At 41.5% G+C, this 25,965-nt stretch overlaps 1 protein-coding gene across 2 annotated transcripts in view; it reads right to left on the reverse strand.

The window, feature by feature from the left end:
- Positions 1-12,711: 12,711 nt before the first annotated feature.
- SLIT2 (slit guidance ligand 2) overlaps positions 12,712-25,965 on the reverse strand; it is a 375,237-nt gene continuing 361,983 nt past the window's right edge. For both annotated transcript variants that reach the window (XM_008017787.3, XM_008017785.3), the window contains 4 exons: positions 23,145-23,299; positions 16,115-16,403; positions 15,615-15,826; positions 12,712-14,513 (listed from right to left, as the gene is read on the reverse strand). In XM_008017787.3, coding sequence (XP_008015978.3) covers positions 14,272-14,513; positions 15,615-15,826; positions 16,115-16,403; positions 23,145-23,299 — 898 coding nt within the window. In that variant the 3' untranslated portion in view covers positions 12,712-14,271. The remainder of the gene's footprint in view (positions 14,514-15,614; positions 15,827-16,114; positions 16,404-23,144; positions 23,300-25,965) is intronic.

Consider the following 25,965-nt stretch of genomic DNA (forward strand, 5'->3'; position numbering starts at 1 on the left):
AGAAATGTGGCTGGTTAAAAGCTGTACAAGTGCACAGTCACAGCACTGGCCCTTCAAGTAATAGAGCCTGATATTTAAGTAAACAGTTGTCTGACAGCCACAAGTCTCCTTTAGCAGTGAGTGTGCCATTCACCTCATGCGATGTCCACACAGTAAGATCTCTTCCCTGTATTATTTTAACTGCTTTAGATACTAAGACTGCTACTGCCGCCACTACCCGTAAACAATGAGGCCAACCCTTTGCCACTATACCAGTTTCCTTACTCAGGTATGCCATGGGTTGCAAGCTCGTCCCTCAGACCTGTGTAAGGACTTCTAGAGCTATTCCTTTTTTTTCTGTGACATATAAAGAAAAGTCTTGCCGTCTTGGCAAGCCTAACACTGGGGCTTGGGTTAGGGCCTCCTTTAGAGCCTGGAAAGCCGCTTCTATTTCAGGTGTCTATCTTACTAAATGGGTATTGGCTTTCTGAGTTTCATTAGTGTATATAATAGTCTGGCTATTTCACCATACCTGGGAATCCATGTTTGGCAGAAACCTGTTATGCCAAGGAACCCTCTTAGTTGCTTTAGAGTTTTGGGATGAGGATAAACCAGTATAGGCTGGATACATTCCTCACTGAGGGCCCTGGTACCTTTGGGTAATTTTATTCCTAAGGATTTAACCTGCTGTGAGCAGAGCTGAGCCTTTCATTTGGAAACCTTGTAGCCACAGGTAGCAAGGAAATTTAAGAGTGCTTGGGTGGCTTGATGGCACAAGGCTTCTGAATGGGCGACTAAAAGTAAATCATCCATGTACCGAACGACAAGAGTGTCCAGGTATGAGAATTGGTTCAAGTCTTGGGCTAAAGCCTGGCCAAATAAATGGGGGCTATCCCTGAACCCTTGCAGTAAAACAGCCCAGGTGAGTTGAGACGTTGGGTTTGAAGGATCTTCAAAGGCAAACAAGAATTGAGAGTCAGGATGTACACGGATGCAGAAAAAGGCATCCTTAAGGTCCAGGACTATAAACCACTCTGCTTCCTCTGGTATTTGGGAAAGCAAAGTATAAGGGCTAGGCACAGCTGGGTATAGAGGAACAACAGCTTCATTCATAATCCTGAGATCTTGCACTAACCTCCACTGCCCATTGGGTTTCTGTGCTCCTAAAATTGGAGTATTGCAGGGACTATTGCATGGTTTTACTAGGCGTTGGGCTTTTAGCTCCTTAACAATCCTTTGGAGTCCTTGTTGGGCCTCGGGTCTAAGGGGGTACTGCCTTTGGTAGGGAAAGGAGGCGGAATCCTTTAGTTTAACTTGAACAGGATGGGCATTTTTGGCTCGTCCATATTGTCCTTCTGTTACCCAGACTTCAGGATTAATTCCTTCCTCAAGCAGGGGACAACAAATGGGTGTTCCTTCTCCTATGGTCAGGTGTATAATGGCCCCTGCTTTTGCTAGAATGTCTCTCCCTAACAAGGGAGTGGGGCTTTCAGGCATAATTAGAAAAGCATGTGTAAAGAGTAAAGTTCCTCAGTCACAGCTCAGTGGCTGGGAGAAGTATCTAGTGACTGGCTGTCCTAGCACCCTTCGGATAGTGACAGATCTGGAGGACAGTTGTCCGGGACAGGACAGTAAGGCTGAAAAGGCTACACCAGTGTCCAGGAGACAGTTAACCTCCTGGCCCTCAATGGTCAAACATACCCGGGGCTCTGTGAGGGTGATGGCATGGGCTGGCGCTTGCCCCGGGCACCCTCAGTCCTGCTGCTGGGTCATCTGGTTAGTGGCTTCTGACTCAGAGGACCTTCATCCCCTGCGGCAGTGGGCCTTCCAGTGATTCCCTTGACATAAGGGGCATGGACGAGGGGGCGGCTTACTTCCACATGGACAATCTTTTTTAAAGTGTCCTTGTAGACCACACTGGAAGCAAGCCCTATGAGGCATTCAATTTGCCCAGCTTTTCCCTTTTCCAGAGCCTCCAAAGTCCACTTGCCTGAGGGCCATGACTAAAGCGGTGGCCTTTTTTTATCCCGTTTGTCCCGTTCCACCTGCTCCTCCTGATCTCTATTATAAAAAACCATGGTTACCAAGTTCAATAGGGTTTCTAAGTTTTGCTCTGGGCCTAAGGCAGACTTTTGAAGTTTTGCCCTAATGTCTGCAGCTGACTGAGTGATAAACTTATCCTTTAAGATTAGTTGGCCTTCAATAGAGTCAGGTGACAGAGAGGTATGCTTCCTCAGTGCCTCACTTAGTCTCTCCAGAAAGGCGGTAGGATTTTCTTCCTTTCCCTGTGTTATAGTGGACATCATTGAATAATTCATAGGCTTCTTCCCAGTATTTCTTAGCCCTTCTAGCATGCAAGTTAGCAAATGTCTGCGGAACCAATCTCCATGTTCTGATTCTGTGTCCCAGTGAGGGTCTACACTGGGAACTGCCTGCTGGCCTGTGGGAAATTGTTCTCTTTCTTCTGTTGTCATCCTATCAGTGACCTGACTGAGATACCAGAGATCGCCAAACTCTCAGGCTGCAGTTATGTCAGCATTTCTCCCATTTGGGGTTAGTGTCTGATTTAGCAGTAACGTTATATCTCTCTCTGTCAGATCAAAGGATTATCCTTTGTAAAACATCAATATAGCCATCAGGGTTATCTGAGAATTTACCTAGGTCTATTTTAATTTGATTTAAGTCTGAGAGAGAAAAAGGTACATGCACTCTGGCTGGATCAAATTCTCCTCCCACTGCTAGGAGGGGACATAATCGGGGAATATTGGCACTCTTTGGTTCATTGTTTACCGCTCTGTTTTTGGACCGTTTGGGTTGAAGGGGGGTCCTTATTAGTTGGGGAAGGAGTCAGGGGGGTGCTGGGGTAGGGAGGTAGACTCTGAGGGCTTCCTGTAGGGCATAAATCACACTTTTTACATAATTGCGAGTTGTCTCTTAATGAAAAGAAAGTTTGTACATATGGCACTTCACTCCATTTGCCTTTTTTTCTACAGAAGAGGTCTAGCTGTAAGGTGGTGTTATAATTTATACTTCCCTCAGCAGGCCAGGTTTGTCCCCCTTAAAGAGGATATCATGACCAGGCGGTACTGCAGAAGAATACAAATAGTTTCTTTCTTAGTGTCTGAGGGTCAAATTGGTCCCAGTTCTCCAGAATACATCTTAGGGGCATTTTTGCCAGCACCCCTAGTCATTTTCCGATGAGCATTAGTCCTCTAGCGTCCTCTATGGTCCTAATGCTTATTCCTTTCCAGGGTGTGTAACCACCTGTGGACCTCTACTTATCGGATTAGTTACGCTCACCGATGTAGCCGTTCTGCACCTGTTTTCCCACCTCTCTTGATCACAAAGAAAGGGGTTCGGGCTGCGGGATTCTAGTGTTCCTTTACCAGTGTGCCCAATATTGCCTGTGAGTTCAGGGGTGAGTCCTAGGGCTGGACTGGGTTCCTGAGTATTTCATAACAACCCAGCTGCCCCATCAAGATGCATTTCTATAAACAACAGTTCTTATGCAAATTCATTTCAGAGAGGGTGTAGCTAACCTTTTGAGTCAGGATTGAGATAGTCTTTTGATTCTTTAAGTACTTTAAGACTTGGCTGAGTGCAAACAGCTCGCACGTTTGAGAAGACCAATTATTAGGCAATTTTTCTAACTCTGCTTCCACAAGAGTCTCAGTATCAATTACTGAATACTCATTGGGTTTTTCTCTCAATCACCTGGGAGGATCCATCTATTGTCCTGTCCTGAAGGGAGTTCCTCCTAGGTCTGGTCAGACCTTTCTATGGTAATTAAGATTTAAATCCCCTGTTAGGAAATCTGCTGGGTTAGGGATTTTTTGATAGGAAAGCTCTGGGTTGTCAGTGGCCTCAGTGTTCTCAGACTAAGCCCTTGTTTACACTGACAACAAGGTAGTACTGGAGTGTTACAGGTCACGAAGAACTTCAATAATTAATCATAGGTTTTAAATTTACCCTGGCTTTTAAAGGAATAGGGCACTCATTTTACTATTTCTATCTTTTTCTTTCTTTTTCTCCTTGACTCCCTCTTTGTCTCTCTCTCTCTCTCCCAGCCATTACAAACTTGGGGCCCTGGCAAGGGTGGTGGGGAACGGGTCCCACATAACTGCCCATGTCGAGAGCTGCATACCTAAATCCGGAGGGACACCACGGATAAGACTCCCTGGTTTATAGCCTAGAAGCCTAAGGATGCAGCCTAGAGCTTCCTTAGATCTTTTTGGAGATACAACTTGCTAGAGGAAATGAAAGTCTGAACCATTAGTACCTAGGAGGCAGGGATCAGAGGTAAGGAGAATTTTGGGGCTACACTTTCAAGAAAATCGTGGTCAGGACCCAGGAGGTATGGGTCAGAAGGAAAAGTAGGGGCGCACGCACTGGCGACTGTTGAGTAGAGACTTCTGGCTGTGCCGTGATCTCAAGCAGCTACTGCCAGGAGTTCTGGACAACAGCTTTCTGCCTCTAGTCGGCCCTCGCCTTCCCCAAGAAAACTGAAAGTGGAAGCTGGCTCCAGGCAGACCAACAGTCCAACCCGGAAGGGTTGGGGATTGTTAGAAAGCCCTTCCCCAGATAGCCTCACACCTGAATCTTAAGTCCGGCAGCCATGCTAATAGTTTTTAACTAGCCGACAGGTGCCTGGTATTTTCCTCCAATTTCTAAGGAGGGATAGGACAGAATAGCAAGCGAAAGTGGTCCAATATTACTCACTGCTTTGGAGGTCCCTTCGTGGTCGCCAAAATGTTACTGGGGGGTCTCTGCTCCCAGAGCTCTCAAGATGGTGGCAGTCCGCTTCCAAAATAGCAGCAGGCCACTTCCAAGATGGTGGCAAGTCTCCGTGTTCTGACCCGGGGTTCTTGGCCTCACAGATTCCAAGGAATGGAATCTTGGGCCATGCAGTGAGTGTTATAGCTCTATTAGAAGCCGTGGGTCACGGGAGAGAAGGTAGAACCCAGTGACTAGTGTTCAGCTCAATTAGCACGGACGCAGGCACTTAGCCATGCAGGAACAATGGCAAGCCTTTCACCTGTTCGGGAGTGGCAGTGGGCGCTTCACTGGATCAGGAGCACCACGGACACCCTGCCAGATCTGGAGGGATGGAAGTCAGCGGCGGGTCTGCCACGGTGGTGAACAGCAGTGGTGGACAGCGAGCAAAAACTCAGCTCCAGCCGTAACAAAACAGGGACCAGAAGAGTGCAGTTGCAAGATTTAATAGAGTGAAATAGAGTGAAAACAGAGCTCCCACATAAGGGGAGGGGACCTAAAGCGGGTTGCCGTTGCTGGCTCGAATGCCGAATGCCTGGGTTTATATCCTGATCCTTGTCCCTCCTGCTGTGCTCTCAGGCAATAGATGATTGGCTATTTCTTTACCTCCTGTGTTTGCCTAATTAGCATTTTAGTGAGCTCTCTGATTGGTCGGGTGTGGGCTAAGTTGCAAGCCCCCTGTTTAAAGGTGGATGCGGTCACCTTCCCAGCTGGGCTTAGGGATTCTTAATCGGCCTGGGAAATTCCATCTAGTCCTGTCTCTCACCACCATGATTTGTCTTGAGTGAAAATGGGAAATTCTTAGAGAGAGAAAAATTATGTTTCAAAAACTATAGTACACCTGTTATTAGATTCTAGTCTTGCCTAATGTTTTTCAATTTTTATTATTTTACACAGTTGGGACCAAATTCTAATTTTTCTTGACTACAAGTCTTTAAAATCATGTTTTCAATTTTTTCCTTCTTTTTCTCTCCCCATTTTCCTAATTTGGAGTCACTGAACACTAACCTGTGCTTTCTTAAAGCTCTGTGAACTGAAGCTGGACAACTTAAACTTCAGAAGAAAATAACAGCAACCTATTTACATATATAAGCCCCTTTCATACTTGCCTACTGATGTGTGGATTTCAGTGTAATGTGGCCTATATCACTTTTCCAGGATTGTTCTTCTGTTTGTTGTTTTTCTCCCTTCCTCCCCATATTTTCTCTTCATAGGACATGAGACAGCCTGCTAAAAATGAGCTTTCCTAATAACTTGGGACCTACCTGTCTAGGATTACACCATCCTAGCCATGAGAAGTCAGACAAAACCTGAGACCAGAGACTCATTTTCTTCTAAAATGTTTTCTCCAAAATATTTTTAAAAAGAAAAGGAGGGGAGGATATGGAAGGGCAATAAATCTTGGGGCCCCCAAATCACCAAGCTAAAGGGAAAAGTCTTGCTGGGAACTGTTAAAGGCAAACCTGCGTTCCATTCTATTGAAAGTCACCCCTCTGTGCATTGAGATCAATGCATATCTGATTGCCTCCTTTGCAGAGGCTAATCAGAAACTCAAAATAAACCAATCATTTGTCTCTTATCTACCTATGACCTGGAAGCCCCCTCCCCTCTTTGAGTTGTCCTGCCTTTCTGGGCTAAACCAATGTTCATATTATGTATGTTGATTGATGTCTCGCGTTTCCCTAAAATGTATAAAACCCAGCTGTTCTCTGACCATCTTGGGCACTTATCATCAGGACCTCCTGAGGCTGTGTCACAGGGGTGTGTCCTCAACTTTGGCAAAATAAACTTTCTAAAATAACTGAGACCTGTCTCAGATATTCAGGGTTCACAGTCTCATCCAAGGAGGGTGCCACCTCGTCATCACACTTTATTTGAGAAATGTTACCATTAAGTCCCCAGATTCCCTGCGAGGTATACGTTTGCTGCTTTCTGAATCTCAGAAGGACAGCTCATTTCTTCACTGCAGTCTCCTGTTCTCCATGCCACTGAGAGACAGGTGGATTCCAGGTGTGTTCCCTAGGACACTGATGCTGCATGCATGAGGTTTGTGAGGGAGTGCTCTGAAGGTCACCACCTGTGGATGGAAAGAAAGGAGGTAGGCTTGGGCAGAGGGAAAAGTTGCACTGTGATGCTGTGTTAAAGAACGTTTCAGCTGATCCCACGAGGACCTGTGAACAGGGACGGCCCTTCATTAATATCCCAAATTGGGGAGAGGGGTCAGATCTTTATATCTGTGCATCATACTGCCCTAGGAAAGTTGTGTGATGTTGGGCAAGATGTTTACCTTCAGCCAGGTAATTCCAAAGTTGGCCAAGAGCCGGGGACTGTCCACTGGGAGAGGCCCCAGAAGCTGGCAGGATAAGTCCTTTTGTTCCGATGTTTTTCTGGCAGATATATCACAGTGTCTGTAGGAGACTGACTAGGGCATGCTAGTGTCTCCTGAGAAATGGGGTGGATACACACTTCTATTACATTGTAATGTAAAAGAAGTAAGACCTAAGCTGGGGTGAGAAAAGGAACCTGGAAAGGTAACTCCCCCGAAGTTCTCAGGTCAAAGATGTTTTTCCCATTATGGACCCACTGGTCCAGTCCCATACTGAAACTGGTTTTCTGTGTACTGAGATTCTGCTTTTAAAAGGAATAGAATTCAAGTGAAGAAGATGAGAGTACTACGCAAAGCTGTGTTGGAAATCAGTCAATTCTTTGAGTAACTTAATTTTCCCTTTATTCCTACATTATTGCATATTCCTATGTGTATGTGTGTGTGTCTGTGCATGTGTGTATATGTGTGTATGTTAGGGTCCAGAGGAGCAGCCCTAGGTTTGACTCAGTTGCACTGCCTGGGTCTCTTGCCTCCTGGGTGTACTCAGTTGGGAAAGAGCAGGATGTGAATTGCTATACTGTACTTCTTCATTCTCAGACCGTCTTTTCTATTGGTACAATTGTGTGTCAATTTTCTAAAATATGGAAGCATTTACAAGGAAAGGGAAAAAAGGAAAACAAGTTTAAATGAGGAATCAGAAATATAATGATTGCTAGACCAGCAGGTGCTTTTTTGCCAAATGATGTGTGATTTATTTCCCAATCAAACAGGGTATTGTGTGTGCCACTCAGAAATGTGTTCCTGCTCATTCAGAGCTCCGAAAAGGAGTTGACAAACATCAGAGGAGAATTGTGGCTAACACAGAAATAATAGGAAGAAAAAATCAATGTAGAGATGTAATTGAAAGTAAGATGTAATTGAAAGTGGTGGAGGTAATTGAATGGTAATATTGTGAGCAGAGACCAAGCAGGATCAAGCAAGTGCAAGATTAGGCAATTCAAAGATGTTCATCTTTCTCCTTTCTGAGATAACACAGGCCTCTGAGATTATGGTTAAGGGACATTATCAAACACGCTCATTCAAATAGAAATTCCTCTATAGTTTTTTTTTTTTTTTAAACTTTGTCTCTTTTTTCGTTACAAAGAATACCCTGTGAGCTGGATTGAGTCCAAGGATATGACTTTGCAGCTGATATAACTGGACGAGGGTATGTTTGGTCCTGTCCTTGTGACTATCTTAGCAACGGAATTCAATTGCTCCAGGTCAGCCCACTCAATCAAGGCATATCTGACCGGAACAATGACCAAAAATACTGAAGCAACCATGTACATTCCATCCCTTCACTTTCATTTTTTTGGAAGCAAATTCCAGTAAAAAGCACTATTTATTTTCCTTTACCAAGTGGGAAATATTTAAAAAATGCATTTTTCTTGGGAAAGTGAGTGCTATTCATAGGCATTTTTTAAAACCAAAATAACTCTCCTTGAGAAATACTCCTCCAGCATTATCTCACGGGGCTGTTGATAGAGTTTGCCTTTCAATTCCAGTGAAATCAATATTGCATTATGGTTGGAGTCAGGAGACCTGGATTGTGTGACCTTGGGCAAGTCACTTAATCTCTCTGCCACCATCTATGTGAAAAAAACAATAGAAAATAATTCTAGCCACTTCAAGAAGGGAGAGTAAGATTAATGATAGCAGATTGTCTAGACAATGGTCTCTGTGGCTGTTTCTCACACTCCCTGTGTTCTTGTGTGTGCTTTTTAATTTTTGATTCTCTTTTGAATCTAAATTCAGCTAGCCACTTATTGACACAATGACAAAGCTAATTCCCAATGCCGATGGCGATTCCTCTGCTCAGCTGAATTTTATAGCTCTAGACAAAGCCTTTGAAATGCTGTATTGCCTTTGTGAGGGGAGGAGGAGGAAGGCAATGGAGAACTCTATTTGGTAAAGAATTCTTGCATATACTTTGCTCTCTTCACTCTGGGTGATTTTGTGACTCCTACTCTCAGGCATCTTGTTTCCTCAATCTCACTATATCTGGCTTCTGCTTTTTACATCCACTGATCAACAAGCTCATGTAAGGGATGACTTAGGTTGGTCTTGCTCTTCCAGCTTGGATCTCAGGATGATTCCCTCAAGTGTTTGCCCCACTTCTTCACAAGCTGTTACTGTAGGTGATAAACCAATAGTTATTGATTCATTGAATGACAACCCTGTGACCTCATCAACTTTTCCAGCTGCCATCCTCTCTTCTTTTGTTATCAGACTTATTAAGAGAACAGTCTATTATTCCTTACTCACTACTAGCCAGTAACTACCTCATTGCTTTATTAAAACTTCCTCTTTCTTTCTCTCTATTCTGGGACTACTTCATTCCAGACATGTATCATCTAAAGTGGGGTTAGTTTTCTGGTTAAATTCATTCTGTAGTGTTTCTAACTTAGCTTACCCATTTTCTTAGCTTCAATTACCATCCATATGTGGATGAATCTCATATCCACAAGGTGGCCATTCCAGCCCAGAATTTGCTTTACAATATCCCTCCCTAGCATTTGTTAATCTAAGAGCACATACCGAAGGCCAATTTGAGAAGACACTTTGTGAGGAATCTGGAATACCAAACTAAAGAGTTTGGATTTTATCCTACAGTGGGAGTTAGAGACATATTTTCAAATAATCTAGAGGAATACATTGTTTTCATTCAACAGAGCAGAGGGTGGGTTGGAGGGCAGAAGGTTGGGGTTTCCCAGCCCGGTGCAGTCACCATGATGTAACTAAAACTCAGATTTTAATTTACACCTAATGCACAGGCATTTTCTGCTATGTTTCCAGTTGACTCATTTCCCAAGTCTCTGATCTTGGTATAAACAGGGCAGGAAAAATGCACATGAGATTCAAAGCATGAATTGGCCAGTGGTTGCTTTTTTTTTCAATCCAGTTTTATCAGCCGTCAGCTCATGAATATTCACTACTATTCTTAATTTTCACTGCTACTTCGAGTATATTTTCTATATCCTCAGAGATATTTCATTTGGAAGTTTACAGGAGCTACATTAGGCACAGCCAAATAGCTGCTATTTTAAAATGGAAATCCCTTCTTGTTGATGTTTTGAGACCTCACTGCAAACAGATGCTCAGAAGAAAAATATGGGCTATATGGTGAATTAAGAAATCCTGAAAATGGTCACTGTTGTGTGAAAAGCAATTATATACCTCACGCTAGGCACACTAAATTCTTTTGTTTCCTTGACCACGAGTTGTTTTCCTCCTCTGGCCTAGACACGGGCTGCTCTCTCGGCATGAACTCCCATCCCTATTCCCACACAAGCTTCCATCTGCCTGCATCCTAGACTCTGTTTGGTCCTTCATGACTCGGTTTAAATGTCACTTCCTCACAGAGGCATTCCTGAACCTCCTTATACTTGTTTGATTGGATTCTTCTGTCATTCTTTCTTCTAATATCACATAACTTCCTTCAGATGCTTATCACAATTTGGAATTATGTATTAGTGTGACCATTTGTATAATCTCTATTACCTACTTCAACTTCAACCCCAGCTGCAGAGTATAAGCTCTAAAATGGCTGAAGTGATGTCTGTTTCATGTGAAACTGTGTATCAAAAATTTACTGTAGCCTCTTGCGCATGAGAGGAGGTAGGAAATATAGATGTGTTGTTAACTGATTTTTGAAAACACAGGAATAAAAATGAAGATAACTTATGTATTTTATACAGCTTTATATACTTAATGTAAAACTTTGTATGAAGCTTCCTATCCTTGTATAGCTTCCTTTCTTACAAGCACTATTTTTGAAATAATGGTCACTCCATGAGGTAGATGACACCATAAAGCTTGAGGTCTTTAAGGACTGAATCAATTTCAACAGTCTTTTGATCATTTCTCCAGAAAGAATTGCTGCTGACGAAGCAAATCACCCCAAAAAAGAAAACTCTCAGAGTAATTTTAAAATAGGGGTTCATCTATATTGCTTAGAAATAATTTCAGAAAATCTGTAGTGAAAACAAATTCCAAAGATGATTGAGATGGTTATTATTCAATGAACACATCTTAAATCAAACACATCAGATCCCCATGGCATTTCCTGATGGTGCCTCATTCATGTGAGAATTTAAATTAAACACATTAGAGATGTTTAGCTACTTTATCATTTCGGATTACAATGCACATTATTCCATGTAGTAGCTTTGATTCTAAAATGCATGAATTTTTTTTTTTTTGTTTTAATGCATAGAGTTCTGTTGGATATGCTCTAGAATAGTTTCCTATTTAAAGTAATCCTATTGGCAAGACCTTTTAAGTAAGGAACCTTTTGTAATATTAATAATTACCCTAAATTTATCTTGTTTGTTAGTCATTATTTGACGATTGGATTTTTTTTAAAAGGGTGCATGGACAGGAGGTAGTCACATCTCAAGGCAAACAATCCCCTAAGAAACTTACTAACTCAGCTCATATCCCAGACAGCCATCATTTTATTTTTTGTCTTAATAAGCAGGAAGGAGAAAGAACACAGTCTGGAAGCTATGAAGGTTTCACTTTTGTTTTCCTTAAAAAATGAAACATCAAATGTAAAGTCTCTAGTCTGGATTACTTAAACCTACATAATCAAGAAGGGAAAATTATTGGGCTGTGGAATAAATCTCCAAGGCTTGAAAGTCCCCAAGTAGAGGTAGCAGTTACTAAGCTGTTGCCTTAATTACAGACAATGTGGTCTGGAATACCTGACTGAGGTGGAATCCAGCTCCTCTGTTTATGAGCCCTGTATGCATGTGTAAAGAAGGAAGCACAATAATCTCATGGTTTTATATAGATGAATGACATAGTTCATAGAAAACCCTGAGCATAGTACCTGGCGTATAAGTAGCACTCAACAAACAGTGGCTGTCTGGATAATACATGTCTATAAACACAAATCTAAATCGTGTCATCTTCACAGATGTTTCTTCGTTTAATGAATGATTTAAACCCCTTGGAAAAAAGAAGCAATCAATGGGACTAAATAATTTAGAGTAGCTATATAATTGTTTCTATAATTAAAATTTAGACATTTTAAACAAGAATGAATAAATGCTGAGATGTCTGTGTCTGTGAGAGAGACCGAGTGTGTGTGTATGTGCATGTGTGTATGCATGGTTGTTTTTTTTGTTTGTTTGTTTATATGGAAACAAAGGCATCTTATCATGGTTGATGAGGATTATTCCTCCTAGACGATGTTGTTTCTCTGTCCTGGATAGTACACCTTGATGTTACCAACCCTGGCCTAAGAGTGGCTTTTATTGTTTTCTCCCTGGTTCTATTGGGGTGGGAGAACCAAAGAAGAACAAAAACAAAAACAAAAACATTTCATCTTAGTCAGACTTCATCTTACAATTAAAAAAAAAAAAAAAAAAAAAATCTTTTTTTCAGCAAATTGTGTATTTTTATATCCATCTCTCTTATGTGGCCATTCCAGTATCAGTCCCCAGAAATAACAACATGTGAATCTCACACCAATTTTTGGCAACAAAAAGGCATAGGTTTTCTTCCTTATTCTTTCTGTATCATTTTGATTAATAAATTCTTAAGGAGTGGCCTATTGTGCAATTTCTAAGAAAACCACCAAGCTGTTAATGAAGTAAATATCTGTTTAATTTACAAACATCAGCAGTGTAACTGATATTAGTCTGGAGAAAGACAAAGCACACTGAATTATACATGTACATCTAATTTTCTTTGTAAAAAAAAGAAGTTTTCAGGAAGAAACATCTGCATCTTTACAGGGCACCCTGGGATTTTAATGAGGGAAGAGCATAGTCCACTATAAATCATTATAAATTCTACATGGTAATTTAGCAGCAAACATGTTAACATGGGAACATTAAGATAATAAAGGAGTTTTATTGTTTGGGGGAAAAAAAAAATCACAGTTCTTGACATGACAGTCTTTTTATCCCCACCCCACCCCCAGAAAAGGGCAAAAAAGGTCAAGGACATATTAATTTGCAAAAGGTCTACTTTCTAGTGTTGATTGCTACACACCATTTCTTTTCTGTGAGGACATGTTGCAGAGGGGCCACTTCTTTCTGTACAATGACCATCTCACATACAGATTTGTGTTTTCCTCTCTTGGACTTTGCATACTCTCTGCAGGTGTCCTGAATGAGGCCAGTAGGTCAGTGACATCAGTGAGCAGATGTCAAGGTCAACAAACAGACCAACACATATTTATCCCAAGATAAAACCCTATGTTAGTACTATTGCCAAAAAAAAAAAAAAAAAAAAAAAAATCCTGATTTTTTTAAGTTTGAAAAATGTACAAAAATATCAGGATAATTATAAATTAATATATATTAAAGCATCAAGGAACAGTAAAAGGATGGCCTAAAATGTTAAGTACAATGTACTTTGATACAATAAATATTTCTCATGGAAACTGAATACTGTATAGGGCTGTTTAGAACTCATAGAAACAAAAAATCATATTATTACTAATTTATTTATCAATAATCTATTGGTTCTTTATCATCTCCTTTATCATTTATATTACAAAAAATTAATACTGGAAAATGGTAAAGACTTTTGTGTGCTGCTTCTGCTGACATGCTGACATTTAAAAGGAAGATAAAATTTATTTTATCACTTTCATTTCCTCTTGTGAATGGAACCCAGATCCTCAGGACACTTTATATTTTGCATGAAATATTTCTCATCCATCTGTTCTATCTGTGAATTCTGGAGTTCCATTCTCTTGCCTTGCATCCTCATTCACACGCATGTGCTTGGTATGTCCTAGTGAACTTGGTTGATGTGAAGGAGGGTACGCAGGTTTTATGCTCTGGGCAATTTCACAGCAGTGCACAGTAGCTCCTCTGCCCCTCGTGCGTGCGCTTCTGCTTGTCTTCAGCATGTTACAAAGATGGACCCGAGTTGCAATGGTTCCCATCGCTGTTCTAATGCCTCCAGGTATATCTTTCTTCATACTTCTCCAGCATAGGGGAAGCTTTAGTTCAAGCATTTCTTTTTTTTTTTCCAAATGCAGAAAAAAGGTCTTTATTCTCATAATAAAAATAAGTCTGTTCTGTATTTTACAATATATTTCAAATATTTCCACTATGAAGCATTAATTAGTCCAACACGGTCAAGAAGTACACAACCTTTTCCAGAGACAGAGCTGCCCGGGAGCGTGCTTAGGACGCACACCTCGTACAGCCACACTTCACCACCTTCTCAACCTCGTCCACAAAGGAGGACCCGTCAGTGCATTCGAAAGAGTATTTCCGCCGCTTGCTTCTCAGAGGTCCACAGCACTGCCCTCCTGCACACCCACCTCTGCACTCTAATCGGGATACCTTCTTGGTTGTCTGGCAAGCAGCATAGCCCTGCTGCTTTTGGTAATAATCTCTTATCCGTTCCCCTCGACAAGAAATTTCTGGAAAAGAACAAAAAGCACAAGCATTTTAAGAACAGTCACTGTAAGTCATGCAGAGTGACTGTGAATCCACAGCTTCATTCAGAAGCCTTTGCTTCCCCTTTGTAACCTGCTTTACATATTATTAGCTGGTGGCATGGCTTCCTATTCTTTGAAAATACTTCTTTTTGTTCTTTATTTTTCAGCCAAGTGAAAGCTATATATGTAGAGTATAAATACAATGCTATTGCAGTGACAAGAAAATTGGATTCCTAAATCTTTTCTTTCATTGCAAAAAAGGAAAAAAAAATACACATTTTCTGTTTTTACACTACTAACAGCTGGTTTTGTTTACCACAGGGAGCAGTTTCAGAGAGTATGCAATTTTATTTATTAGAACTGGAGTTTAATATTATCCAATCTGTTACTTAATACAAGTAACATTCCACTAACTTCATAAATTACCCCAGTATGAAGTACGTAGTTCAAAAAAGAGACATCTGCTAAAAGCTTCCACGGGCACGTTCTTCTTGTCTCGTCCCTCTGACACACAAAACAAAATCCGTGCCAGCTGGAGACCAGGCGAGCTCTGGTCACGCAGACAAAGGAGGAGGAGGAAGGTGAACTAAGAAGTCAGCCTGTTTCCGTTCCTCTCACCCACATGATGTGCTGTGATAAATCAGTCGATGCTAAGGTCAAAGGTCATTTTGTACTAAAACTAGAACAGAATTAGGAGGACCGTCTTCTGTGTGCCAGAAGATGTATTAATAATATATATGGATGAGAACAGCCGGTAAAGGCAAGACAGGAGTAAAGTAAATGTGCTTCAGGTAAAAAGGAGTATTTCTTTTACAGCAAATCAACTTGTGAGAAGCATCTGAAGGCTGCGTACAATCTTGTGGTGGAGGTTTAAGGCCATTTCACATCTGGTGCCTTCATGATACTTGAAAATAAATCAATAGCGGCAGCTGCAAGTAGTGCGAAGACCTGGGATTCTCTCCTATCTCTCCCCTCTCTGTTGCTCCTGTTTTGTTTTTTTTTCACCTTTTCTCTCTCTCTTTTCAAAGACGTGGTGCCCCTCTTGCTTTGCCATGAGCGAGGTACCCAGTGGGGCTGGCTTACCTCGATCACAGGTGTCCCCCGTGTACCCGCTGCTGCATTCACAGTAGGGCTGCCCCAGGCCTGAAAGCCTGCACTTCCCATGCTTGCACTTGATCGCCTGGCACGGGTTAAACAGATCCTCCTCTTCATCACAGAGGACGCCTCCATGGCCCTCCAAGCACTTACAGCTGTAGGAGAATGCATTGATGGGCAAGCAGGTGCCATGTACGCATCTGCAGGGAGGAGGAACCAGGAGTGGGAATGCATTCAGCAGAAGAGGTAAGAATGAACGGAGGTGATGTAAGAATGGAGGATGACTGAGAAAATATGAGGGACAGAGTGCTAATGCCTAATGAACCTTCCCTCCCCTTCCTTTTCCTCCCCTCCCCTCCCCTCCCCTCTCTTCGTCTCCCCTCCCCTCCTCTCCTCTCCCCTCCCCTCCTTCTTCCCTTCCTTCCTTCCTTGGGTTTGGCTTTGAGGCTTTCAGGTGTGTGCTCAACTACCAAGCAGCAGGAACTTACTTATTTCCAAGGCAAGGGTCATTGGTCCGTTGGTCACAGAGGGGCCCCATCCATCCTTCCTGGCACTCGCAGGTGAAGCCTGCCTGGCTGCTGGGCTGGCATGTGCCATGGGCACACACCTTCTTGTGGCATGGCTCACAGCCAGGCAAAATGCCTGTTTGCATCGGCACCTTCTGGAAGTCCTGCAGCTCACTGTTGATGTAAAGGTTCCGGATGCAGCCGTGGAAGCTGGTTCCGTTCTGCCCAGGGGCCTGGCGCAGAGATGCCACGTTGCTCTTCCCTGGCATGCCTGGGGAGGAACACCGGGTCAGAGGTCAGGCTCTCTGGGGATTTCTCAGCCATTTGCTACCCAGAAATACTGATGCTTAGGACCTCACTGCCAACCTATTACGGCAGGATATTTGGACAGGGTGGTAGGGAAGTGAAGTGGAGAAGAGATGTGTGTTTTTGTTTTGTTCTGTATTGGAAGACGCTCCAGGGAATTCTAATCCACAACTAGAATAAAATACCTAGTTCACTGGTGGTTAATCTTTAACTTTTGAAATTTGCTTCAAAGAAAACTTTACATGTACACAAATGTATAAAACCTAGAGGCAGAGCTACTGTCCTTAAAGGCAAGATTGGGGGAAGGGAATGCTCCCTCTCCGTTTGTCCTCCACCCCCCACCTCCAGGCACACACTCCTGGAAGTCTGGAGCTCCATAAAGCTCAGTTTGTAGTGCTCTAATTCTATCCCTTATCTTAAAGACAAGGGGCTAGGGCTCAGAAAGCCCTGGCGACATGCTCAAGGTGACCCAGCGAGTTCAGGTTAGAGTTAGGCTGATGAGAAGAACCTCCTCTATCTCTGGAATCAGGGGTAGGTCCACCAGGTCTCAGGGGCTGAGAACTGGGGTTCACAGTGACCATTCACCCCAGCCCTGCCACATTCTAAGTTGGCAACGAATCCAGCTCGCTCCTGGCAGCGTCCCTGAGCTTGGTCAACGATGTCAATGCCATAAACTCACTCCTGATTCTTTTCAGGACAGCACCTCATTCACATCATTTTTTCTTTCTTGCTAATTGAGAGTGAAGACTTCATAGTCCAAGAAATCAGAAATAAAAAAGAAATCCCTTCAAAAACAGAGTATTTGTAATCTTTGTATACATACATTCCACTAGCGACAGTCATCTGGTAACACTCATTTTGGCAAAACGGAAGAATCTTTCCATGGCCTAAGCCAGACCCTTAGTCCCTGGAAGGCATCCTGCAGGAGGCACCCATCCAGGGAAGCGGGGAGGGTGTTGGAGGCTTTCAGAGTGCTGGCGACACCACTACCACCTCCCCATAACCCCCAGTTATGCTTTAGCTGTGCCTAAACTCTGGACTACTGGCTGGAAGTTCTAGGCTGAGGAAGACCCAGTTTCTCACTCTTTAGGGGGTTTGTTGGTTATAAAGACCAAGAAGTGTAGCACACTGTGGGTCCGAACTTATGCCACCTTCTCCTTTCCCATTCATAGGAAATGACTCATCCATTGGTATTCAAAGCAGCCACCAAAGTCAGAGAGCTAGCTGTATGAAACCACTAGGGTAGAGGGTAAGGATTTCTGGTTCTGTGTGCACTTGCAGCAGTTGTTTCTTCTCTCTGGGGCTTAGTATTGTCATCTATACACCATGAGCATATGGACCACAGCAGCTGTCCTAAGTTTGTCATATGTAAGAACCAACAGCAGTGCATGCTCAAAGGCAGTTTTGCAGGCTCCACTCTCTCCCCTTTTTGAGGTTCTGATGCTGTTGGAACAGGAGAGGTGCACAAATCTAAATATCTACACGCAGCTCAGGTGAGTCAGGTAGTCCATGGTTACACTCTGGCAGGTACTGAATGAAGTCTCTTGGCTGTGAAGTTCTGTGAGTACAGGTCTCTAGTCATGTCCCTCTCTCTGTGGGTTGCTTTCTAGAGCACGGTCAAAAGATTGAAACTTACCATTTCCAGGAGAGGACTGGTGACAGAAAATTCCTTGCCCTGGGGTAAGGTTTTCTAATTTAACCACATCCATCCATCATAAGGACTTTAATGACCACACATTTATGGTCCTTTATTCAGTGGTTAAAAATGAACTTCTTCCAAAACTATTTTTAATAGCTCATTTTGATATAGGCCCAACACGCATATGTGCACGTCAAGAATAAATATAGATTGGCAAAGTTCCACAGCACAGAGAACAATTAGTAAATCTGTTCCTTTTTGTTCCAAAGTTAACAATTAGAAAAAGCCCAGCTTTGACTAAAGTAATCTGTAAATGAAAATGTTTAGACATCATACATATATTTGACTTTCAATAGGCTATCATAAAATCAAGAATTATTCTGAGTCAATCTTTTCACATGCTAGCTAGGAAACTAGGTCTTCTTTGACAAACAGAAGTAGATCCGTGAATTTTTTTTTTTTGAGATGGAGTTTCACTCTTGTTGCCCAGGCTGGAGTGCAATGACACAATCTTGGCTCACCGCAACCCTTGCCTCCTGGGTTCAAGTGATTCTCCTGCCTCAGTCTCCCGAGAAGCTGGGATTACAGGCATGCGCCACCATGCCCAGCTAATTTTGTAATTCTAGTAGAGATAGGATTTCTCCATATTGGTCAGGCTGGTCTCAAACTCGCGACCTCAGGTGATCCACCCGCCTCGGCCTCCCAAAGTGGTGGGATTATAGGCATGAACCACCACGCCCAGCCAGATCCATGAATTTTTTTAAGCCTTTCCTCTATGCCATGGACCTAGTTGGAAGTCATTCAATCAATCAGTCAATCAACCAACAGAAAACTGAGCAAACAGCTTTTAGCCTTATTTCTACAGGCCTCAAAATGGCAATAAAGAGACCAAGAATCAAGCCTAGGTCCTCTGTCCCGTGGCAGGACAAGGAGGGCATATGTTACATATACATGGATTTCCATGCATGCGGCTTATTTCTTGATTTTTTTTTCCCCATTAGGTAATAAGGGTTCAGTTGGACTACAGACAAAAAAAAACAAACAAACATGAAAATTAAATTATTTTGTGTCGGCCGAGTGCAGTGTCTCATTCATGTAATCCTAGCACTTTGGGAGGCCGAGGTGGGTGGATCACATGATGTCAGGAGTTTGAGACCAGCCTGACCAACATGATGAAACCCTGTCTCTACTAAAAATATTTAAAAAATTAGCTGGGTGTGGTGGCGGGCGCCTGTAATCCCAGCTACTCGGGAGGCTGAGGCAGGAGAATCACTTGAACTCGGGAGGTGGAGGCTGCAGTGAGCCAAAATTGAGCCATTGCACTCTAGCCTGGGCAACAAGAGCAAAACTCTGCCTCAGGGAAAAAAAAAAAAAAATTGTGTCGAGTAAAGCACATATCCTGGGTAGTTGATAACCCAAGGGTAGATGAAGCTGCCTCTCCATATACTCACCAAGGGGCTGCCTCTCCCCAGATGCTGAGGCAACACCTTCAGGCAATCCTCCTTGGGCAGCATCCCTGGTTTTTGTTTGTTTTTTTTTAACTTTTATCTTAAGTTCAGGGGTATATGAGGGTTACACTCCCACCAACAGTGTATATGTGTTACCGTATAACAAACTGGGTAAACCCATGTCACGAGGGGTTTGTTGTACCGACTATTTCAGCACCCAGGAATTAAGTTTAATGTCCGTTAGTGATTTTTCCTGATCCTCTCCCTCCTCCCACCCCTCCGCCCTCTGATAGGCCCCAGTGTGTGTTGCTCCCCTCTCTGTGTCCATGTGTTCTCATCATTTGGCTCCCACTTATAAGTGAGAACATGCGGTATGTGTTTTTCTGTTCCTGTGTTAGTTTGTTATCGATAATGGTCTCCAGCTCCATCCATGTTCCTGCCAAGGGCATCAGCTCAATTCTTTTTTGTGGCTGAATGGTATTTCATGGTGTATATATACCACATTTTCTTTATCCAGTCTAGAATTGATGGGCATTTAGGTTGCTTCTATGTCTTTACCATTGTGAATAGTGCTGCAATGAACATATGCATGCTTGTGTCTTTATGATAGAATGATAGAGATTCCCTTTGGCTATATGCTCTGTCGTGGGATTGCTGGGTTGAATGGTAGCTCTATTTTTAGGCCTTTGAGGAATCGCTACACTGTTTTCCACAATGGCTGAATTAATTTACATTTCCACCAACAGTGGTATAAGTGTTCCTTTTTCTCCACAACCTTGCCAGCAGTTGTTATTTTTTGACTTTTTAGTAATAGCCATTCTCACTGGTGTGAGATGGTATCTCATTGTAGTCTACATATATATGTGTGTGTGTATATATATATATATATATATATTTTTGAGATGGAGTCTCCCATTGTAGCCCAGGCTGGAGTGCAGTGGCGCGATCTCAGCTTACTGCAAGCTCCATCTACCGGGTTCATGGCATTCTCCTGCCTCAGCCTCCCGAGTAGCTGGGACTACAGGCGCCCGCCACCACGCCTGGCTAATTTTTTGTATTTTTAGTAGAGACAAGGTTTCGCCATGTTAACCAGGGGTCTCGATCTCCTGACCTCGTGATCCGCCCGCCTCGGCCCCAAGGTGCTGGGATTATGGGTGTAAGCCACCATGCCCGGCTGTAGTCACCACTTTGAAAGGGAATCTAGTTACCTCGCTCTCCTTTTCTCCCTCTGCTTCTCATGCCTTTGCCATACAGCATTCAAGGCTGTGGTCTTACAGGTTCCTTGTGCTTTGAAAATCTGAGTCACCCTTGAGACTGCACTCTAAGCGGGGAGAAAGTGGGCCCATGGTGATCTCTGGCAGTGGGACCGGGATGAAAGTGGTTTCCTCGAGGCCTGGGTGCACAGAGGTGCTGTTTGAATTCTTCCAGGCCCTCGACCTTCAGAAGGATAAACACTTTTCATTTTGGAGTTTAAAACTTTTTTCCTTTTTTTTTTTTTTTTTTTTCTGGGCTGGGGACTGGGGGAGGAGGAATGTTCTGACTTAAACAGTCTCATCCTGTATTTTCTTTTTTATCTTGAGATAGTGTCTGACTCTGTTTCCCAGGCTGTACTGCAATGGTGCAGTCATGGCTCACTGCAGTCTCAGCCTCCCAGGCTCACATGATCCTCCCCACTCAGCCTCCCAAAGTGTTGAGATTATGGGTGTGAGCCACCATGCCCAGCCCCCTGTATTTTTAAAATTTGTTTTGTACTACATTCTAAAAGGGCTTCAAAAGATTTAATGAAGTGGATTCTAATGAAAGCATAATAAAATCAAGTGAATGAAAAGTCCATAAATAAACAACAAAAGGCCACAACACTTAGGTTTGCTCCCTTTCTGCTTTATGTTAAGAAGTGAATGGCAATGCAGGTGGCTCTGGAGTCAGGCAGACCTGGACTTAAATGAGGTGTCTACTACATAATAGCTTTGTGAACTTGGCCAAGTTATATAAAATCCTTGAGATTGCTCTTCAAGGAATACAAAACAGAGAAAATCATATCTAATTCCTAAGGTCTCTGCAGATTAAGGCTATAAAACGAGCACCGTGCTGGGCACATAGCATGGACTCAATAAATATAATTTATTTTGTCTCAAATCAAAGGTACACTTGTGACTTGGCTTCACCCACCTAAAAGCAACCTGTTAACTGGAATGCTGGCAAGAATGGATGACTTGCTTTGTAATGAGACTCTCCGCTGTGAAGCAATTAGACCAGTCAACTGGCTGAGTAGACTCACTATGCAATACTTTATTGATAATGCATGATAGTTACTTGAAGATGCCTCTGCATTCCTGACTTTTTAGGGAGTAGAATGGACTTTGCTTCTTCAACTTTGTATCCTTTATGTATCCATTTACTTCGTTCCTAGTATGTGGTGAAGTACTCAATAAATGTTTACAGAATTGAACCAAAGACTTCGAACTGTTTCTAAAACAATCCAACTCTGTCAAAGTGTTAAGATTGTCTACTACTGAAATTATTAAAACAGAAATGCCCTAGACTAAGAGGCACTAAAAAGAAGGCTCTGAGTGGTTGAGATAATGGTGTAGCATAGGTTATTATTTTTCAGAAAACGATGTGAAACTCATGAAAATATCTGTCATGGTGATGAAATTGTACACTAACCTGTTCAAAGCTTTTACTTATTCATCTGTAAGTTAGTTTTATCAGTCAATTCAAATAAATTCAACGTAATTTAATCCAATGCTTCTCAATTCAGCATTAACCGCTTTCTTGCTCCTTTACCAGAATTTTGAAATTATATGCCTCCAGTTTACTTTTGTTCCTCCAAATAGAGGCAAGATTGGGACCTCCCTCCTCTGCGGGTCCTCTCCGATGGGCTCCTACAGAACTTTGCTTATATTTCTGTCCCTCATTTATTCACTGATCTGCCTTCTTTACACTTAAAAATAAAGCCCAGGGTCTTCACTCTACGATTTCAAGTCCTAATCTACCTTTCCAACCCTTTCTCTTGTTTATTCACCTTAAGGTCTTGGTGGAACAGAACTATTTCTTGTTATTCCAATACAATTTGTACATTTAATTTGTTCATTCATTCATTCAGTCACTGGATTACAGTGATACTTACCCTATCATTCACACAAATTAGCAACTAGAAGCTCCAGCATGGCAACATTTGACTGAGCTGATAGGGTTTGCCTCCTTAAGGGAGCTGGGGTGGGCTCATCTGCTCCCCAGTTTGCATTGAGCTTGTTTTATCATTTCTTGATTGTATGATTTAACCTCTAACCAACTTTCCTTTTCCATAGACCAGATCAAATATAAGATTAAATTATATAATGTATAAATCACCCAGCATGTGACTGATACAAAAGAAATATTAATTAATGTCCTTCTCTACCCAGATGACACATTTACTTAGAACCAGAGATGGGATTATAAAATGATCCCTGAATACCCACCTAGAGATCTTTCTGTTCTGTCTTTGCCATCCATCTTTTTGATCACTATTGGTCAATGACAAATACTGATGCACTAGGCATTAATAAACTTCAGAATTCATCCATGATGAGAATCACAGGGTTTGAGGACCAACTGAACTTGGAAAACCGCTTACCTCCTACATAGAGTGGAGAGTCAAAATTCAGAGTGGACTGCTTTGACAAGTTGGTGATGATTTTGGGGCTCCCACCATCCACGGACAAAGAGAGACTCTGATCCAGGGCGAGTAGTTCCACGATGTGGAAGTTTCCATCATTGATTGTCTCCACACTACAATGGAAACAAAAAATTGGCTGATTCTTCCATTTTCTTTTCATTAAAGCAAGGTAGTTAAAATACAAACTTTAATAAGCACTCCTTGGGAGAAGAGATGGCAATCTAACACTACTGAAGATAAAGACCAGTAGTTGAATTTTTTTCAAAAATAGGTATTTTCAAGAAGAGGTGATTGATTTCAGCTTCTCAGGAACTGAATACAAAATAAGTTTGTTCTTTTATGATGAGAAGTAGAAATAACTGCATTTCATCATCATCCAGGCACATTCTCTCAATATGTAGCAATTCCAAAGGATAATTTATACATTTGCTTTTAACTGCCATAAAAGTTCCATTTACCAAGATACTATTACTTCAAATTGTACTGAAAAGACAAGGAACCTAGGCCTCTGTTAAAAACACTCTTAACACACTGACCTTAGGCAACTGCTGGCTTCTGCTCTTAAAAAAACTGTATATTATGACTTACCACAATCAAACATACACACAAATGCAAGGAGAACCAACTTGGTGGGATCTCAGTACTTTTTGAAATTGCTTAATAATATCCTCTTACTTTCTGTGCATTTTCATCAACTGATATTACTGTGAAGAAGATATCTATGCTCAGGGGAGACACGGGAATAACAGATGAAATAAAATGCTTAACATAGTGATATCTAGGAAATACTGCAATGACAATGGCTCTCTAGATTCTTTTCTATAATTTTCAAGGGCCAGGTCTAACACTTATTACTGTCACCTTCTAAAAACCTTGGAAGGGCTTATAGATATTGATGAAGTGAATAAAGACAAAAAGATGAAGAAAGGTAAATGGAAAATGAGAATTAACAAATAAGATGAAGTTGAGTACAATTAGTAAATATGTGTTACATGATTTTTACAGTGTAGTTGCATATCTAACTCTGGTGTGACAGCAGGCAAAAAAGCAAACCAGACCAATGAAACAGGACCAAAGAAGAAATAGGACCAATACACAGTGCAGTGTTACAAACATACTTACCTTTCACTATACAGGAAAAATATGGCATAACGGAAGTTGGGATCAAAAACTTAATGGTGACGATTAAAGATCTAACATGCTGGGATACTGGAGAGACTGAAAAAGGCTCCAACATGGAAACATGGGAGCATGTGATAGATTATTACTAAATGTGAATACTTAATACTCTGTATGCAAGATGACTGATTAACCTTCTGGGCACTGATATTTAAATCTGTAAAATGGCAAAGTCTAGGGAATGATAGAAAAATGCATTAACATATTTCTGCATGGCTTTCACCACTGGAGTCTAATCATATTCCATTGTATGCTGACAGATAATAAAACTTTTTTTTGATTTGAGAACAAGATAAATCATTCTGCAGAAATGTGAAAACATTTGACATTCTTTCTGTTTAAGTGGCTAGAAGAGTCCACGTGTGCAGGAATCTTTGATAGCCTGTCTCAGATAAGAACTTTATAAAATTAAATGTTAGATATGTCAATCAATATTTTTGCCTTTTACACTTTTAATTATCCTAACACTTAACATCAATACAATTGGCAGAGGAAAAAATAGACCAGAAAATTATTTTCTAAGTAAAGTTGCACACCATCCATTAGTGGTTTTAAATATGACTCTCTCCTAAGAGGGTATGCCAAGTAGTAACATCAGCTAATGGTTAAGCATATAGACTCTGTAGTCAGTTAATCCTGGATTTGAATCCTGGTCCTGCATTAATGAAGTGTTTGATTTAGATAAGTTATTTTATTACTAATATATTTCAGTTTTCTCTTCAGTAAATGCTAATAAATATTTCTGCCTTCCATGGTTAATTTGAGGACTATGTAAAATGACTGAAAGATATTCAGCATAGTGAAAATGAATGTTAGATATTAGTATCACCATCACTATCATATCAGCCCCCCACCCAACCATGATCATCATGATACAAATAATTCAACCCTATTTCTGAATCTTCTTGATGAAAGAATTTAATTTAGCTTCATTTTAAATATTAATTGTAGGATAATGTTAAAGGCTGGCAGAAATGTAATAACTTCTTTGGGGGCATATCTTGTTCAAGTTACTAAAAGTTTTAAAGTAAAACATTAAAATAAAGACAGACATAGAGAGAGTAGAAGCCAATTCCTTTTTACTTTGAGGTTACATACAACTTTCCAAGTAGTTTTATATGGATGTTCTATCAACATCAACCTTAATAAATATTAATAATGAGGTCCCTCTTTTCTCTTTAAAATTGCAAAGAAAAGATGCATATATTACCAAGGAATGGATTCTTGGTCACATATTGGTCTTTTTTTTTTTTTGAGACGGAGTCTCGCTCTGCCGCCCAGGCTGGAGTACATATTGGTTTTAGACAGTCAGTTCAGGCATGTCATCATCAATGACTGTGTCTGATGCAATACAATTGTGTGGTTTAAGTTAACACACTTTACAGTTTTAAACACCCAAATGCAGTTGGAACTTGGAGGTAGGTAGTTTCATCATCAACTCACTTTACTTATTGCTCTTTTATTCCCTCCTCTGTTCCTTTTTCTTCTTTTTTGAAGTACATGTCTTAAACTCTTGCTAATTGTAAGTATTGGCCATATATTATTTATTTCTGAAATATGTGGTAAGTAAATATAAGGGAGATGTATTAGGAATAACATA

The sequence above is a fragment of the Chlorocebus sabaeus genome, chromosome 27, assembly GCF_047675955.1.
Source record: "Chlorocebus sabaeus isolate Y175 chromosome 27, mChlSab1.0.hap1, whole genome shotgun sequence".
In the NCBI taxonomy this organism is placed as follows: Eukaryota; Metazoa; Chordata; class Mammalia; order Primates; family Cercopithecidae; genus Chlorocebus; species Chlorocebus sabaeus.